The following is a 19,642-nucleotide window of genomic DNA, read 5'->3' as shown; positions in this document are numbered from 1 at the left end:
GCCACAACTACGGAAGCCCGCGAGCCTAGAGCCCGTGCTTCTGCAACAAGAGAAGCCACCGCAGTGAGAAGTCCGCGCATCGCAACGAAGAGGAGCCCCCACTAACAACAACTAGAGACACCCCCCCGCGCGTGGCAACAAAGACCCAACACAGCCAAAAATAAATACATAAATAAATAAAAATTAACTTAAAAAAAAAGGACACATCAAAACTTAACACAATTTGGTCTCATCTGTCCACAGTATGGATGAAAAATTGTCTGCACCTGATCAGAAATCACGACTAACATAATATTGTTGTGTTTCTATAAGCCAGGCCCTTAATCTATTTAGGTCTCATTTTTTAAATGAGACTCTATAAGTTCCCCTTAAGCCAAAGGTTAAAAAGTATGTCGTGCAGCTTTCAGGTGAATGTGTGACTCGGCCAGGTGAGCTGAAAGAAGAATGTGGGACAGTGACAATATGGAACACATAAAACCTATCTAAATGCATTGCCATTCAGTTTCTGATAGAGTTTGTCTTACTTGCTGTGTTTTGTTTTAAATATGTAGGTCCGTCAAATTTGGCCCCAAATCTAACAATCTGTGGTACGTACTCTGCTTTAAGCTCTAAAACCTCTATGATTCTAGCATCAGTGATCATGCTTATTCTCCGTTCTGCATCGTTGCTCAGGCTGCCCGTGGATTTCCACCACTATCTACTTCCCCCAACACCCCTGCAACACACACAAACACACACACAATCATCCATATTTTTCAGTAGCCTGGAGTATAAATAGAACATTCAATTAGCACAAGGCAGCTGGAAAAGGATTTCAGCAGGTACACTGGGAGCGCTAAACCCCTCTGGAGTTCTCTGCAATTAGATTGCAGACCGTACATTATAACCAGAGTTTGAAGTTTTATCTATTAGTTAGCTGATATTGCTTAACATTCCTGAATTTCCATTTTCTCAACTTTAAAATGGAGATAATTTGTGATCTAGATAACTTATAGGCTTCTTTTGAGGATTGACTATCATGACGATGATGATAGGAGCTGGTATTTATTGAATACTCGCTATGTTCAGGAACTTTGCTATGTGCTTTACATATGGGATGTCACAGAACCTTTCATAAAGCCTTGTGAGACAAATATCTACAGCCTGAGTTTTACGAATTAGAAAGCCGATCTCCGGAAAGTCTACCTTTACTCAAGGCGTACAGCTGAGTGGTAGAGGGTTTTAGATTCAGGCTTATGTGACTATAAAGCTCCCAGCACTTCGTGTTATCCTCCACGAAGGAGCGTAACAAAAAGCATGCCCACCCTACCTCCAAGCTAGGCCAGTGAAATGAATCCGAGTGACAGAAGCTAATCATAAAACTAAAGGTCCCATTGGCATCTCCCTCGCAGGACAAACATCTGTGGGGAAGGGGGAGCGATTGTCCCACAGCTTTCAAACTCGGTTAGCATCAATTTCTAACAAGTCTGCGCAGCTACAAGTCTGCGCTCGCTCAAAGGGCGCCTGGCGCTGCAGGCAGGAAGAGTCCACGTCCATGGCATAAGTAGGGGGCGACGGCACCTAAAAGATAATCTATCCTTCCCTTCACAAGGTATCTGCCAGTTTTCGGACCTTTTCCCCTACAGTGTTTCCGTTGTTACTGATCGGCTCCATAAAACTGATGTCTAATTGAGATTAAGGATGAGGTATACAAAGATGTTTCTGCCCTCCTCCCCCCACGTCCGCTGCGTGCGACGGGCCGCGAGGGGCGGGAAGAGGAAGCGGAAGGGGTGGTGGCCCCGGGAGCTTCCACCTGAGTGGGTGGTGGGGTTCTGGGGCGCTGCTATGGAGGGGTGTAGCGAGCCACAGCTGGATGCTAAGGCCAAGGTAAGACCTGGCCTGGAAGGAGCCGGGGCAGTGGGCTCCGGAGCAAGAAAGATCGTTCCCTAAATTGTGTTTTCTGCTTCCATTTCAGGTCACCAACCAGGTGAGTGAGTGGCCATCCCTCGCGGCCTCCGCCGGCCTCGGCTGGACAAGTGGCGGGCGGCTGCACCTGGTCCTCCGCCCGCCTCTGGCAGCCGCGGGACGATGCCACCGTGAGCCTTCCCCAGCTCAACCCCAAACCAAGGCCCATGTCCGTGAGCCCGTGCCTTTCCTCCCGCCACCCTGCATTGCTCCTTCCACTTGGCTTCTGAGGTAGTAGCCACTGCCGTTGTAATTTAATCTTCCCCACCCACTCCAGCCCGAAGAGTACAGACCAAATATTGTTCTTCCTTGATTAAGCGCCGTTGATTTGATACTAGGTACATAGTATTTGGGGATGTAATATATAGAGAGAAGAAATTATCAAAATTTCCAAAGATAGCTGCGCAAACATTTTCTTAAGTCTTTAAAAAGCAGTTTGTGGAAGAGGGAGAGTTTACCTCTTTAACCTTTCAGTGTCTGTTTTTTTATGCTTGGAATAACAATTTGATTTTTTAAATATGTCTTAGGACTGTCTCTTTGTTCTGAGTGTTCCCGTCCTGTTTCAGCTAATAAACTGTTTTTAGGCAAATAGCTTATAACACTTCCCAGAAGAAGAGTACTAAAACTAGAGTATTTGAAATATAGGAGTTACCCAGGACCACAAAGTATAAGAAAGGGCTGAGATAAATAATGAGAACACGGGGGCTGAGAGATGTCCTTTGACTGCTCTGTGACATCTGTCTCCAGCTGATTTTTCTGTTGTTTTTGAGGATTCCTGGGAGATAGGGGGAAACTCAGATAGTAGTCAACCCCCTATCTGGCTTTGATCTGAGTTACTGCTCAATAACTTTGATTCAATGTCTCAGAAATCATCTTATCCATTTATTATACTTACATTAAGTCATATGTTTGCGTAAGGTATCCTGAAACTGAATTATACTAGATTATAGGGTTTTAAAAGTTGAACCTTTTGGGGGTGTGTGTAGGGGGAGGTGTGTTTAAAACAACACAAATTTATCCTTATAGTGCTGGAGATCAGAAGTCCAAAATTAGTCTTGTGGGACTAAAGCCAAGGTTGCCAGCAGGGCTGTGTTCCTTTTGGAGGTTTTAAGGGAGAATCTGCTTCCTTGTCTGTTTCAGCTTCTAGAGGCTGCCTGTGTTCCTTAGCAATGGCATCTACTTCCATCTTCAAAGCACATCCTTCCAGCCTCTGCTTCTGTCATCACTTCTCTTTCTGCCAGCATCATCCTATTGCCTTCTCTGATTCTGACCCTCCTGCCGCCTTCTTATAAAGCCCAACCTGTGCCTTAAAATAAATGAAAAGCTGAATAGACTGAAAAATGAACAGTTCTTCTTGGATAAGTCAGAAAAATGAGGTCACAGGGCAAGCTCCTGTCTCCCAAATCGGAGAGACAGGTGAATACAGAGAAGCACAACTTAACCAGAACAGAAACCTCTGTGAAAACCAGTGCTAGGGGTAGGAAAACCTAAACCATAATTGATGAATTACTGGAGGCTCAGCGTGGACAAGGCCGAGTTAAAATCTCAGGCACCCACCTACACCCCAGTCATTAGGGGGACCTCACACTTTTGTGAGTTTTACCTCCAGGAACTCTTAAATTGAACCTTTTTATTCATAGTTCATGATGTGTTTTTTAAATATTATATTGCTAGATAAAATGATTATGTGTATTCAGCAGTCTTGTAGGGGAGAAAAGCCTTGACCTAGCAGTAAGTCATTTCTGTTTGTAGTATATGCTTTTTAAATGTACCAGATATAGCTAATTTTTAGGGCTAACACTAGTTTAAATTCCTTGAGCTATAATACCTTCTTTCTTTCTTTAAATATTTCTCACCAATATAAGAATCAGCGAGGCTAACTGGGACCACACCTCCCGTGAGAGTGCAGACCCCGCATACAATCCATCAGAATACTGTTTTCTCTACCTTTAAGAATATTTTCTAAATTTACCTCGCCTTGCTGCCACCTGAGTCCCAAGCACCACCCTCTTGTGTAGATACCGTAATGGTCTCCCAATTGAGTCTTTTTGTTTTCCTTCTTAAACTTAATGCCCTGTTCATCAATCTGGAGGAGACTTTTGTGGTCTAAGTTAGACCAGGTCTTTTCCCTGCTCGAAGCCATTTAAGAGAGTACTGTCTCACTAGAAAAATGCCTTAAGTATTTTCCTTGACCTAAAGGCCCTTCAGAAAGTGTTTCTTTGTCTCTTACCTCTCTTCCTAGCTCACACCACTCCAGCCATGCGGGCCTCATTGCTGTTCCCTGCGCAGGCCAGGCATGCTTCTCCCTCTGTCCAGAATGCTCGTTTCTCCAGTTATTCTTGTGGCTTTTTCCTTCACTTTACTCAGGTGTCTTTCTATTCAAAACCTACCTCCTCACAGAGGTCTCCCCCAGGCTCTATCTAAATAGCCTTCCTGGTCACTCTGTCCCCTTACCTGCATTTTAAAAAATTCTTTTCATAACACTTAGTACAACGACACTGTATATATATTTGCTTATTGTCTGTCTTCCCTACTAGAACGTAAGTTCCTGAGGTCAGGAACCCTTTGTTTTATTTTTTATAGTCCCAGTGCCTAGAACATAGTATTGTTTCGTAAATATTTAACTGAATATTGGGGCATAGAGACATAGTAACTTGCCCAAAGTCACATGGGTTGAAGGTAGCAGAGCTGAGATTCAAACTCAGGTCTGTCTAACTTCAGAGTCTGAACTTGTTAAATTTAACAAACTGTCGTGCTACCTTGTCCAGCACCAGAAGGTCTAAGGTTACTCATTACTTCACATTCTGATGCTGATAATCACTGTTTTGAAGTAATTCATGGTTCTTTTTTTATAGATGTCTAGTTAGAACTCCTTATCATAGATGAATGATTGTTCCTGTTGTTGCCACATTTTATTGTTTTCCTGCTTGCCAGTTTTATGGTATAAATCAACAGAAATATGTATATTGACGCACAATATCTAGTGCCCTTTTCCCTCTTCCGTATATGAGACAGTGACTTAAGTTTTTGTACAGTTTGTGTAATAGTTCATAAACGTATGTCTGTTTTTGTTCTTCTGTGTGTCCTGTTGGGTGCTACAAGTCATGTAAGGATGTATGAACTCCCCTCAGGGAGTTTACGGTCTAGTAGATGGTGGGGGAGGGAGACAGATCCACAGATGACTACTGTTCAAGTCAGAATGTTCTAAGTGCTGGGGTGTAAGAAGTGACGTGACCATTCATAGAAAAGTTGAGTAAACCAGGAAAGACTTTACAGAGCAAGTAGAATTTGAGAGGAGTTTTGAATTTTAAATAGGTATTTGAGAGTTGTATTCCAAGAGGGGTGAGCAGCATGAGCAAAGGTTTGAAGACTGAAAGATAATTTAAAGAGAGGATGCGAGGCTTCCCTGGTGGCGCAGTGGTTGAGAGTCCGCCTGCCGATGCAGGGGACACGGATTCGTGCCCCGGTCCGGGAAGATCCCACATGCCGCGGAGCGGCTGGGCCCGTGAGCCATGGCTGCTGAGCCTGCGCGTCCGGAGCCTGTGCTCTGCAACGGGAGAGGCCACAACAGTGAGAGGCCCCCGTACCGCAAAAAAAATAAAAATAAAAATAAAGAGAGGATGCGGTCCAGCTTGAGCACGAGTGGGAAAGCTGTTTGGGACTATGCTGTGAGATGACTTAAGTGCTAGGGGAAGGGTTAACTAGTTCCTAAGGCAGTAGACATTACAAGTTTAGATTTGGTAAGTTTATAAGTAGTGTTTAGAGTCCATCCTGTGGATTGGAACTGAGGAAGACTCTAGGCAAGAAACTGATTAGGAGGCTGCAGTAAAATTGAAGGCAAGCCTTTTAAAAGGCTCTGTAACAGTGAGATTGGGAAGAAGGGAATAAGTGGCATTGGCTGAAATAAAATCTTGAGTACCTAGCGATTCATAAGTGTTTTGTGTAAGGGAGAGAGAAAAATCAAAGTTGACTGAAGTTTCAAACCTGAGTCACTTAGAAAATGGGGGTCATCAGAAAAGAAATGAGGATTAAAAACCATTTTGAGGAACGCTGATACTTGTTTTGTGTTGCATGGCAGTAGTACTGTGAACTTACTAGTAGCGATTGTGTTTAATGGGAAACACTTTCGTTCTCTGGATTATTTTTACTGGTGGTATTAACACTAACCAAATATGAAACATTGTTTTGATTATTTATATTTGCTACAGTTTCTATAAACCAATATAGTTCAGATTGTATAGTTTTGAGAATTCATTTTTGATAAATCGTATATCGTAATAAGTTTATTAACAAAGCTATTTTCAGCTAGTTGTGTTTGCTCTGTTTTAGTTATCTGTCACCACATAACAAACCACCTAAACTTAGTGACTTAAAACAGTTGTTTAATTGTCTCTCATGAGTCTTTGGGTTAACTGGGCTTAGCTGGGTGGTGGTTTCTACTCCTTATCATGTCAGCTGGGGCTTCAGTCATCTAGGAGCCTTAGCTGGGTGGCAGTGAAGAGGGCTCACTCACATGCTAGTCATGACTTGGGCTATGAGCTGAGCTAGAGCTGATCATTGGCGTGACTCGGTTCTCCTTCATGTGGGTGCTCACATCATGGTGGCTGGGTTCCAAGGAGAGTCCCAAGAGCCAGCATTCCATGAAGAAGGAAGGACACACTTCCAGTTCTCCTAAGGCCTAGGCTCAAAGATTCCAGAACACCTCTTCTGCCATATTCTACTTGTCAAAACAATCACAGGCACAGCTCAGATTCGTGCAGAGAGAAAATAAGCTCCACTTCTTGATGTGAAGAGTGACGTGTACTTACAGAGCCGGGTGGAATTAATTGCTGGAGGCTATCTTTGGAGACCAGTTACCACATACCCCAGAACTTCTAAACCGTTCAACAGATACTTATTTGAATATTCACTTTCTATCAGATAATGTTGTAATAGATTCAGTAGTAACTGGATTCATAATGCCATTTCCTTGGGGACACAGGGGATGAATAAGTTAACATAATTTTAGAAACCGTTAAGTGCTATGAAGAAAATCAAAGCATGGATGAAGGTGCCGTTAAGCAAGATGAGAAAGGCTAATGACTTAGCAAAAGTTGTCCACTTAGGCTAGAGCTAATATGAATTTTCAAGTAAAATTTGCTAATAACTCATGCCATAATCAATATCTGCAGATACAAAGTACGAAGCACAGAGTTTAGCACAGCACTGTCCAATAGAACTTCCTACGATGATGGAAATGTTCTCTGTTGGCGCTATCCAGTATGGTAGCAGTAGCCACACATGGCTCTTGAGCACTTTGTACGTGGCTAGTCCAACTGAGGAACTGAATCTTTTATTCATTTTAAATTAATTTAAATAGTCACAGTTGGCTAGTGGCTACTATACTGGACAGTTCAGGCCTAGCATTTAGGAGATGCCAAACACGCTTGCCCTGTCCCAGACCTGTCTACTTTCTTGACCTATTAGGACTTGGTTTAATTCTGAATGGTAGTCATGTTGCAGCTAGGTATAATGAAAAAGGCATGGAATATGGAATCAGACAAATTTGGGTTTGAATACCAGCTTTATTAGTGTTGTATCCTTGGATGAGTTTAATCAGTCTTTTCCTTGTAGTACTTTGGGAGAGATTAATATGTGCAGAATGCTTAACATTCTTTCCATTTGAAAACTTTCATTTAAAAAAGGAGAGAACATAAAAGTGTGTATTTTGTGACTGTAGCTATAAAAATTGCATACAAAGACTAGAAACGGGGACACAGGAATATGAACATAGTTTTTAAGATGATGCAGTTTTACACGATTATTTTTTAAATTTTCTCCTGTTATGTTTTGAAAAATAAAAATTAAATTTAAACTGAAATGGTCTTAAAAATTTTTTTCTTTGTAGACAGTTTTTTTTTTTTTTTCTGCGGTACGCGGGCCTCTCACTGCTGTGGCCTCTCCTGCTGTGGAGCACAGGCTCCGGACGCGCAGGCTCAGCGGCCGCCATGGCTCACGGGCCCAGCTGTTCCGTGGCATGTGGGATCTTCCTGGACCGGGGCACGAACGCGTGTCCCCTGCATCGGCAGACGGACTCTCAACCACTGCGCCACCAGGGAAGCCCCTGTACACGGTTTTTATAGTGATGTTTTTATGTTAACAGTAACTTCAGCCACCATATCAACTATTTTTAGTGTGACAGACTACAGCTAATTTCTTTGTTTACCTCTTAATCTATATTTGCTTTCTGATTATTTTTCTTCTTTGTATTCATTTTACTTCTGGTTATTCCTATATTTTTTTTACTACTAGCTTTTTTTCTCTGTACATTTTTCTTTTTAAATCATTTGCTTAATTCTACAAGAATTTTGAGGCTACTTCATTCTTACTTCATTCTTAATATTCTCCATAGTGATGTTCGCCCTGTTCTGATTTTTTTGTTTTTTGTTTTTTTATTTTTTTTAAAATCTCCTCTGTAGTTAATTCCTATTTAAGGCTCAGTCACACTTATTAGAAGGTTTGCTTTTATTGATAATTTGCATTTAAATGTTCAGTTCAGAATTTGGGAAATTCTCATCCCATAACCCTAATCCCAGCTCTTGTACTCATGAATACCAGCTTTGCACAGTAAATGGCAGCTCTCCCAATTTCCCCACCTGCCAGTTTCACCATTGTAATGGTCAGTGAATTCCAACATTGTGTTCCTTAATTGCTTTTCTGCTTAAAATGTTCTGGATAATCCAGAGTTTTATTTCATACTTTTAGAGTCAAATAAGCAATGTTTTATCTCCCATTTTACTGTGGACAGTAAAAATGGAACTTCTTGCATCAAGGAGTTGTATGGGGCAAATATGTTTAAAAAGTGTTAAGTTACTTTCTTGAATATCACCATTGAACTGATATAAAACTATCTCTAATCATGAACTCCCATGAATTCTGTTCTTGAATTTTTATCCACTTATTGAACATTCCTATTTAGATATTCCTTATCACTTTTTAAAAAATTTTATTGGAGTATAGTTAAGTTACAATGTTGTGTTAGTTTCAGGTGTACGGCAAAGTGATTCAGTTATACATATATTCATTCTTTTTTAGATTCTTTTCTCATATAGGTTAATTATCACTTCTTGATAATACTTTTGGGCTTAAAATGTAAAAAGTCCTGATTCATATATGATATATTCTCCCAGTCATCTGGGCTCAAAATTTTATAGTTGTCTTTGATACCTCCCTTAACTGTAGATGATCATCAAGACCTAGTGATCCATTCTTCACAGGATCAGCTTCATCCTACTTGTCACATATCCTAGGTTCCTCTGCATACATGTGGATTCAACCAACTGCAGACCGTGTAGTACTGTAGTATTTACTATTGAAAAGTATCTGTGTATAAGTGGATCCCTGCAGTTCAAACCCACATCGTTTAAGGGTCAACTGTAAATGAGAGTATTCTGAAAACTTGTACAATTTGCAAAAAATTACTGGCCTCTTGATTCTTGATCTCTTGTCAGACTTATTTTCCATACTTCCTTATAAGAGCCTTTCACTTTGAGACAGTGTGCTCTATCCCTCAGCCAGATATGAACTACTTTTATCTCTAGTTGGTTCAGCTTAATATTTATTAAGCACTTATTCTTTGCTAGGTGTGTATTTATGGAATATATAAATAAAACAAATTTTTTCCTCTCAATTTCAGTTCTGTTATTCTTCAAAACTGAGCTCTGTCTCTTCTGAAGCTTTCCTTTGATCACCTACCCTAAATAAATTTTTCCTTTCAACCAGAAATGTGGAGCTCACTAACATATCCTCCCCTCCCCCTGCTATATGTGCAAGATAACATCTATACCAAAACGTGCAGAACATTTGGACTGTTTAATGAATAATTTTACTTTTTCCAGTTTTATTGAGATATAATTGAAATACAGCTCTGCATAATGACTTGACATCCATATACTGCAAAATGATTACCACAGTACATCTAGTTAACCTCCATCCCCTCAAATAGTTACCAAAAAAATGGGTACTTTAAAGGTGAACATCTGTGTCACTACAATCAAAACTCAAGAAATCGAACATTACCAGTACCCCAGAAGCCCACCACATGCCCCTTCCCAATCATATATCTCCCGCCCTCCTCCCTAGAGGTAATAATTATCCTTTTGTGATAGTCATATTCTTGCTTCTTTTTATAGTTTTGCCATCTGTGTATGCATCACTAAACAGTATTATATTTCCTGTTTCTCAAGTTTAAGTGCATGGAATCACATAACTTTTTGACTTGTTTCTTTCAGGATTTTTGGTGTTAAGTGTAGCTGAAGTTCATTTTCATTGCTGTACAGCATTTCATTTGTCCATTTTATTACTGATGAACATCTGGGTTGTTTATAGGTTAGGGCTATTTTGAATATAGCTGCTAGGAACATTCTCACATAAGCATCCTGTTTTTCCTTTTTTAAAATATTTATTTTATTTTTGGCAGCTTTGGGTGTTCATTGCTGCGCAAGGGCTTCCTTTAGTTGCGGCGAGCAGGGGCTACTCTTCGTTGTGGTGGGTGGGCTTCTCATTGCAGTGGCTTTTGTTGTTGCGGAGCACAGGCTCTAGGCCGGTGGGCTTTAGTAGTTGTGGCACGTGGGCTCAGTAGTTGTGGCGCACAGGCTTAGTTGCTCCGCGACATGTGGGATCTTCCCCGATCAAGGCTCGAACCCGTGTCCCCTGCACTGGCAGGTGGATTCTTTTTTTTTTTTTAACTTTTTAAAATAAATTTATTTATTTTGACTGTGTTCGGTCTTCGTTGGTGCACATAGGCTTTCTCTAGTTGCTGCAACAGGGGCTACTCTTCATTGTGGTGCGCGGGCTTCTCAATGCAGTGACTTCTCTTGTTTCAGAGCACGGGCTCTAGGTGCACGGGCTTCAGTAGTTGTGGCACGCAGGCTCTAGAGCACAGGCTCAGTAGTTAATGGCGCACGGGCTTAGTTGCTCTGTGGCATGTGGGATCCTCCCGGACCAGGGCTCGAATCCCTGTCCCCTGTATTGGCAGGTAGATTCTTAACTACTGTGCCACCAGGGAAGCCCCAAGTATACTGTTTTTCTAGGTTATATCCCTAATAATTGAATCACCGGATCACTGGATATGCGTAACTGCAGTTTAAGTCAAGCCAATTTTCCGAAAGATTGACCCAATTTAGACTTCCATCAGCAGCACTGTGATACATCCTTTCTTGCCAGTTTTAGAATCATCAGACTTAAAATTTTGCCATTTTGGTAGGTGTGTAGTGGTATCTCTTTGTGTTTTAAATTTGCATTTCCCTGTTTCCTTTCCATATGCTTATTAGCTGTTTGTAGTTCTTTTCTTATTAACCTACTATCCTTTCTCTATTTTTGTATGGGAAACTTTAAGAAGTACCTGTACAGTCTTTTTACTTATCAAAGATGTTAACCTTTTGTCGGGACCAGCCTGCCCTTCATGCTGTAGCTGGTTCGTCTAATGCCAGTATGAAGACAGGAGGAAATTTTGGTCCTTACACTAATCCCACCTTTTATAAAAATTTTTTTATTAATATGTAAAGCTATTTGCCCAGTAAGCATTCATTTGGTAGCAAAAGGTATCAGTCAATAGACAGGTATTTTTTGTGAGTGCCTGCTAGGTACTACATATCTTTCGAAGCTTTGGGAACAAGACACAAAATTCCTCCATTTATTGTCTTATGTTTTTAAACTCAGTATTAAGGGTTGCATTTATCCAGTCCTGTTTTATGCCATGGCAACACTGAACAATCATTGAAAAGAATTAGCTAGAAGGTATTGAGGCAACCAGGAGTCAATAAGCATGTAATCATTGGAGTCAAACAGAGTTTGGTTTCAGTTATGAGTCCAGAAATGCATGACTTTGTGCATATTACGTAAGCTCTCTGAAATTCAGTTTTGTCACCTGCAAAATGGAAATAATAGCCTATAATGTTATGATTCAGTGAGGCATTAAATACATGTAAACTGCATAGCACATCACGTGGCAGGTATCCATCATCAACAGTGATGAAATCTAAAACCACCTTCCCCAATAGTGTAAGGTTTCATGTCAAGGACTGTGGTGAGGAAAGAAACTGGTATGGTCCCATGTATGCCTCAATCAAATATGAAGATGGTATATAACTCATCTTCCATTTTAGGACTTTTGGGTTGTGGAATGGGGCAAGGCATATGTGGAACAGGAAAATGAGGTAAGAGATGGTCCAAAACGTTTGGAGTCCCCTTAAGTACAGGAGCAAAATGAAAAGAAAACTAGTACTGCCACATCTACCTCCATAACACATCAGGTGGAGACTTTTGTTTTTTCCCTTTTGTAATTATGACAGTGTTGTTTTCCAACCCTGTTTATATCTCTTATTGCCTCTCTCTGTGTTCATTTGATTATTATATCCCCCTAACAATATTAAAATGAAGATATTTTCTTTTATTCTGACTGGCCTTGAAATTAAAACTTGAATATGAGAGCAGTAAAATTGAATAAATATCTTCATTCAGGGCAATATTATAACTGGTGTATTGTGTACTGTTTCATTACAGCTAATAGATTTTCAGTGGAAGCTGGGTATGGCTGTGAGCTCAGACAGCTGCAGATCACTTAAGTATCCTTACGTTGCAGTGATGCTCAAAGTGGCAGATCATTCAGGCCAAGTAAAGAACAAGTCCTTCGAAATGACAATTCCACAGTTTCAGGTTTGTGATAAAACTCATTCAGTTTAGCCATTGTTCTGTAATTACTGCTTAAAAAGATGCATAAAATCTTCTTTAAGAGAAAATTTTAACTGTTTTTATTTGCAATTGTTTTGATGTGCTTTACATGCAAAAGATCTGGATTTACTTTATTTGGGAATTTGATAAATTATTTTCAATATTTTCAATATAATATGCTGAATTTGTATACTGACACTCCATCACTTTCAAGGACTCATCTGTGAGTGTGTTTAAGAAATTTGCATCTTTTCTAGCAGGATATTTACTTTGCATTTAACTGTTTTATTCTTCTTAGGCTTAATATTCAAGAGTGATTAAGCTAAATAAATCTTACCTTTGAGCAGTATTGACCCTGAATTTTCTGACTAATAATGTTTACAAAATGTAGATCAGACCACTAGTACTTGATGGGTAATTTTATCTGCTGGGGATTAGAGTAACTCAATAGTTTATTTATAGAATCATGTTATATATATTATTATTTTTTTTTGTATCCAATATTATATATATTATTATTCTACCTCTTATCTGTAAGCAAGAAAGGAAGAAAGGGGGTGGATGAGAAATCATTTTCTTTTCAATGTACATACAGGGAAATGCTTTGTCTTTGGCTAGTTTAACTGGTCTTAGAGTTTTGTTTTTGTTTGTTTTGATCCCTTTGGTGAGTGAACAGATATGAATTATTTCTTATAGCATACTCTCTGTTACCATGAATTCCAATTTTTTTAGATTCCACATATAAGTGAGATCATGCAGTATTGTCTTTCTGTGTCTGGCTTATTTTACTTAGCATAATGTCCTCCAGGTTCACCCATGTTGTCAAAAATAGCAGGATTTCCTTCTTTTTAAAGGATGAATAGTATACTGGTGTGTATATATACACACCACATTTTCTTTTTTTTTTTTTCACCACATTTTCTTTATCCATTCATCTGTCAACAGACACTTGGGTTGTTTCCATACCTTGCTATTGTGAGTAATGCTGCACTGAATGTGGGAGTGCAGATAACTTTTTGAGGTAGTGATTTTATTTCCTTTGGATATATACCCAGAAGTGAGATTTGTGGGTTATATTGTAGTTCTGTTTTACAAATTACATTTTAAGGATGTTCTCTCCTTTTGATTCCTATTTTTAGAACAGCTGTGTCTGCTGTAGAACAAAAAAAGGGTCACAGATTCATTATTTTTAATGCTAAATGGTGTCTTGGAAGCAAATTAGGACTTGGTTGGAAGGAACTAAATGTAGTGTATTGTGATATGTGAGTAGCTTGCAACTGAACATAAAGACCAAATCTACTTCCAAAAGGAATATAGGTTTCAGTCCTTTTGTAATTCATAATACTGGCCTAATTCTTATTTTTCTTTGCTACATTCGTGCTCCCTGATTCCATCTCTTAAAATTTTTTTCTCATAGTAAAAAGATCACAAATGGGGCAACTCTTTTAGAGGTAGTTCTTACGTGGCTTACAGCTAACCAGGCGAACAGCCTGTTAGTCACATTATAGGACTGAGCACCAAGGAGCATTCTTTGAGCTTTTGACTTTTATCTTTCTAGTAGCTGAAATTATGATCATGAGTATATATTTTTTAAGAAATGGTTATTTCCTCCTTCGTTCCATAATAAACTTACATATGAGTTAAAAGAAAATAAAGATACTCTTTTAAGTAGCAAAATAGAGAATTAAGTCCAAAGAAGAGGGAAAATACAAGGATGGAATCATTAGAGTATATCAAATTTGCTTCCTACTTCTCGGCAAGTAGAGAATAAGAAAGGAAAACAGAATTTGATCCCTTTTATATCTGATGTTTTATCTGATGACTTCTACAGGAGAACTACCATACCAGCTTAGTTTTTAATTGAAAGAGAAATAAGCTTCTACCATGTAAGCTACTGTCAGTGTTGGGTCCCTCTTAGTATAACTGACAAGACAGCCCCTATCACCCTGAAATGCAGTCTTTCACTGTATTAAAAGTGGTTCAGAGCCTGGGAACCAATCTGTCATTTTTTTAAAGTCTTCATTGTTGAGAACAGTGCTGGGCATTTAATAAATCTTTCTGTTGTGATCTCAAAGTACTTCGTTGGATGCTTTTAAAAAGCTTATTTATGAGCTAATTATCCGACTCTACAGTAGTATTTTTGCTTGCACCAAATTACACCTGTTTGTTTCTTATAGTAACTTTTGAATAATAATAGTTGAGGAAGTAACATTAAAATGCAAACTTAATATGTTCTAGAGCCTTTGCTGGTTAGATATAATTAAAAGAACTACTTAAATAGCCTCTAAAAGCAAAATTAATATTGTTTTTCCCCTTTCTCTCCAGAATTTCTACAGACAGTTCAAGGAAATTGCTGCAGTTATTGAAACTGTGTGAAAACTGATTACTTTGTTGATGAATTGCTACCATCATTCTAAAATCATGAACTTTACTTTCTGCAACAAAACTGCCTAAGGATCAAATGATATTTATTGAATGAAAATTATACTTTTGATTTTCCATTTTTTTAAATAATAAAAAAGAAAATCAGACAAACAGGAATTACAAAGTGGTGATCGCTGCACACTTTGTGAATATACTAAGAGCAACTGAATTGGAAACTTTAAAGAGTGAAGAACTCTGTGGTATGTGAATTATATCTTAATGAAAAATAAATCAGACAAACAGTTGAATGATATTAAAAGCAGCACAAGTTTATGCATTAGACCAATAGTTTTAAAAAATACTGGTAATGTTACCCATTTTATAAACAAACTCTTCCTTTTTGGCATTCATTTTTTTATTGATGTATAGTTGATTTACAATATTATATTAGTTTCAGATGTACAACATGGTAATTCAAACTTTTTAGAGATTATACTCCATTTATGGTTATTATAAAGTATTGGCTATATTCCTTGTGCTGTGCTGTACAATGTATCCTTGTAGCTTATTTATTTATTTATTACTTTAAAAAAAATTATTTATTTTATTTTTGGCTGTGGTGGGTCTTCGTTGCTGCACGTGGGCTTTTCTCTAGTTGCGGTGAGCGGGGGCTCCTCTTCGTTGTGTGGGCTTCTTGTTGCAGTGGCTTCTCTTGTTGCAGAGCCCAGGCTCTAGGCGCTCAGGCTTCAGTAGTTGTGGCACTTGGGCTCAGCAGTTGTGGCGCACGGGCTTAATTTCTCCACAGCATGTGGGATCTTCCTGGACCAGGGCTCGAACCCGTGTCCTCTGCATTGGCAGGTGGATTTTTAACCACTGTTCCACCAAGGAAGCCCCAACAGTCTTTATTTTAAAGTCTATTTTATCTGATACGAGTGTTGCTACTCCAGCTTTCTTTTGATTTCCATTTGCATGGAATGTCTTTTTCCATCCCTTCACTTTCAGTCTGTATGTGTTCCAAGGTCTGAAGTGGGTCTCTTGTAGACAGCATATATAGAGGTCTTTTTTTGTATCCATTCAGCCAGTCTGTGTCTTTTGGTTGGGGCATTTAATCCATTTACATTCAAGGTTATTATCGATACGTATGTTCCTATTACCATTTTCTTAATTGTTTTGGGTTTGTTTTTGTGGGTCCTTTTCTTTTCTTGCATTTCCTGCCTAGAGAAGTTTCTTTACCATTTGTTGTAAAGCTGGTTTTGTGGTGCTGAATTCTCTTAGCTTTTGCTTGTCTGAAAAGCTTTTGACTTCTCCATCGAAACTGAATGAGATCCTTGCTGGGTAGAGTAATCTTGGTTGTAGGTTTCTCTTTCATCACTTTAAGTATATTCTGCCACTCCCTTCTGGCCTGCAGAGTTTCTGCTGAAAAATCAGCTGATAACCTTATGGGGATTCCTTTGTATGTTAGTTTTTGTTTTTCCCTTGCTGCTTTTAATATTTTTTTCTTGAATTTAATTTTTGTTAGTTTGATTAATATGTGTCCTGGTGTGTTTTTCCTAGGGTTTATCCTGTATGGGAGTCTCTTTTTCCTGGACTTGGGTGACTATTTCCTTTCCCATGTTAGGGAAGTTTTCGACTATAATCTCTTCAAATATTTTCTTAGACCCTTTCTTTTTCTCTTCTTCTTCTGGGACCCCTATAATTTGAATGTTTATGCGTTTAGTGTTGTCCCAGAGGTCTCTGAGATTGTCTTCAATTCTTTTCATTCTTTTTTCTTTATTCTGCTCCTTGGCAGTTATTTCCACCGTTTTGTCTTCCAGCTCACTTATTTGTTCTTCTGCCTCAGTTACTCTGTTATTGATTCCTTCTAGTGTATTTTTATTTCAGTTATTGTGCTGTTCATCTGTTTGTTTGTCCTTTAGTTCTTCTAGATCTTTGTTAAACATTTCTTCTGTGTTCTCAATCTGTGCCTCCATTCTGTTTCCGAGATTCTGGACCATCTTACTATCATTACTCTGAATTCTTTTTCAGGTAGGTTGCCTATTTCCTGTTCATTTATTTGGTCTTGTAGGTTTTTACCTTGCTCCTTCATCTGTGACATATTATTTTGCTGTCTTATTTTTTTTTTTTTTTTTTTTTATGAGTGGGATTGTGTTCCTGTCTTACTGGTTGTTTGACCTGAGGCTTCCAACACTGGAATTTTTAGGCTGTTGGGTAGAGCTGGGTCTTGGTGCTGAGATGAGGAACTCCGTGAGACCTCACTCCGTTGAATATTCCCTGGGGTCTTTCTGTTAGTCCAGTGGTTCAGACTTGGAGCTCCCATTGCAGGAGCTTTGGCCCAACCCCCCGGCTCGTGAACCAAGATCCCTCAATGTGCATGGGGTGGAAAAAAGAAAAGAAAAAAAAAAAAAAGAACAGTAACAAAGTAAAAAATAAAATTAGACTGGGAAACTAACAGATATGTTAGGAAGAATATAAAAATATGAATCAACAACCAGAAGGTATGTCAGTACCACAATAGTAAAAGAGAAGAGGAGGGAAAAGAAAAGAAAAAAGAAGTGGGGGGAGGCCTTGGTTGTGGAGGGCGGGGCCTAAGCAAGGGCGAGGTTTGGGTGGTGGGTGGGGCCAATGCTCAGGACCCACAGGGCTGGAAAAGGCCCTGGGGGCTATGGGGGGTGGGGCTTAGGCTCAAGGAACAGAAGGGGGCCAGGAGTGCCCCCCAGCCCTGGTCTCAGAGGGCAGGGGACCTCACCTGGGAGCCCAGCAGGCTTCCTGGGCTTGAGTGGGCGGGGCAGACGCCCTCGTCTCCTCTCCTGCTCCTCCAGCCTGCAAGAGCCCATGCCTCCTGCCTCTCCTGATCTCTCCAGCCTCCCTTCTATGCCCCCAGGACCAATTCGGTTGTGGGGGGGACCTTGGAGGGCAGAGGACCAGCCTGGGAGCTCAGCAGGCTCCCCTGGTCCGAGTGGGCGGGGCAATCAACCTCTCCACTCCTCTCCTGATCTCCCCAGCTTCAGGGGTGCCCATCCTGTCTGGCGTCCACTTCTCCTCCCCCCGCAGTCCCCCTTCATCCTACCAGTTCACTTTGGGGTTTCTCGCGTCTTCTTGGGCATCAGAATCCCCCACCAGCGGTCGGCAGGTGCCCTAGTTGTGGGGAGACGCTAACTCTTCGTCTTCCCACACAGTCATCTTGACTCCGCCTCTCTAAACAAACTCTTACATAGAGTCCTTTATAGTCTTATATATAAAGTATATATGAATGACAAAAGTAGTATTTGATTAGGATAATGTTACTTTACAAATTCAATTTTATAACATTAACTTATGAAAGCAATCAGAAGAGTGAGGCTGCTCCTTCTCCAACATTTGGAATCAGGTTAGGATTGGTCATTGCTCCCTTATTTTAGCCAAGTATTCAGATGTTTCTGTTATTAATATTTGTAGAAAGTTCAAATATGTGCACAGACATAGAAAATTAAATTTTATTATGAGTTTATGTAACAACTGAGTTAACCTGGTAACACAAGTTATTGTGTTAGATGGTCTCTTTTGAATTTAGATTTATAAAACAGTTGTTAAAATATTTTATAAAACCACAGCAATCAACACTGTATGGCATTGCTCAGGAAAATAAACAGATCACTGGAATAGACTAGGTGGCCTAGAAATAGATCAAGATATTTGGGACAAAGATGATATTTCAGTTGGATGAGAAAACAGGATTGATTTAATAAATGATACTAGCAGTCTCAACACATGCAAAAGTAAGTTCCAGATGAATTAATTATTTAACTATAAGAGATAGAAATTAGACGTTTTATAGAATATGTTAACTAAGGCTTGGGAAGCAGCAACACCACAGCTATAACATAAAACAAATATATTTGAAATGTAAGAATTAAAAAATTATATGTGGGAAAAAATGGGTCATAAACAAAGATAAAAGACAAGTGCTAGGTTGATGTGTAGGTTAGTACTTAGTCTGGAAACAAATTGCTTTAAGTATTTCAAGTAGGAAGAGGTTTTATACAAGAAATGAGATGTTCACTAAACTGTCAGAAAGACTGAGAGAACAGGTCAGGAGAAATCATTGCTGGCTTTTAGAAAATCCGGTAATGCAGGAACTTCAGGGAAAGCGCCTGCCAGTAATCTCTGCAGAATGCAGGGTGCCACCTGGAAGCAACTACAGGCCATTTCTGCCAAGTGTCAACATGTTAGAATGAAATAAAGGCTGCCTGCTTTCTTCACCTTTTCTAGTTTCAGGGAGAGTGCCTCTCATTGGTGGAAGTTAAACCAGGACCCTGTTGACACAGGAATCTGGTCAGTGGGGTTTCTAGTCTTTTAGTACCTTTGGAAGGGAGATTTAGAAAAGCAAGAAAGGTGCTGAATATTCCTACTCTGCTGACAGAAACAGGAGTTGTCATGGCCTTTTTTGTGAAGTGATAGACATACACACATTATATAGAATTTCACAGCCCAGAAATTTCAGTCCAGAAATATATCCTTTGGAGTAAAGCCACCAATACAGTAAGGCCCCTACATACGAACCTTCAAGCTGTGAACTTTCAAAGATGCGAACATGCATTCGCATGTCCAGTCACGTAAGTTAGTTCACATGTCTGGTGTACGTTGT

The 19,642-nt window shown here is 39.6% G+C and overlaps 1 protein-coding gene across 2 annotated transcripts; it reads left to right on the top strand.

Annotated features, from left to right (window-relative positions):
- Nucleotides 1-1,772: 1,772 nt before the first annotated feature.
- On the top strand, nt 1,773-15,117 carry COMMD6 (COMM domain containing 6). 2 transcript variants are annotated; one of them, XM_060288244.1, is made up of 4 exons: nt 1,773-1,866; nt 1,955-2,175; nt 12,487-12,639; nt 14,980-15,117. In XM_060288244.1, the coding sequence occupies exons 3-4, from the start codon at nt 12,514-12,516 to the stop codon at nt 15,028-15,030; spliced, it is 177 nt and encodes a 58-aa protein (XP_060144227.1). In that variant the 5' UTR covers nt 1,773-1,866; nt 1,955-2,175; nt 12,487-12,513; the 3' UTR covers nt 15,031-15,117. The 2 variants fall into 2 exon arrangements, with proteins under 2 accessions (XP_060144227.1, XP_030694515.2); XM_030838655.2 differs by lacking the exon at nt 1,773-1,866 and having other exon boundaries at nt 1,959-1,966.
- The last annotated feature ends 4,525 nt before the right edge of the window (nt 15,118-19,642 follow it).

Source organism: Globicephala melas, chromosome 18 (assembly GCF_963455315.2).
Source record: "Globicephala melas chromosome 18, mGloMel1.2, whole genome shotgun sequence".
Lineage (NCBI taxonomy): Eukaryota > Metazoa > Chordata > Mammalia > Artiodactyla > Delphinidae > Globicephala > Globicephala melas.
The sequence above is the reverse complement of the archived record's forward strand: the minus strand, read 5'-3'. Positions and strand labels throughout refer to the sequence as shown.

Coding starts and splice junctions, on each gene's coding strand:
- COMMD6 (XM_060288244.1), top strand. CDS start 12,514: ATGGCTGTGAGCTCAGACAGCTGCAGATCACTTAAGTATCCTTACGTT. Junction 12,640..14,979: donor TGACAATTCCACAGTTTCAG/GTTTGTGATAAA, acceptor CTTTCTCTCCAG/AATTTCTACAGACAGTTCAA.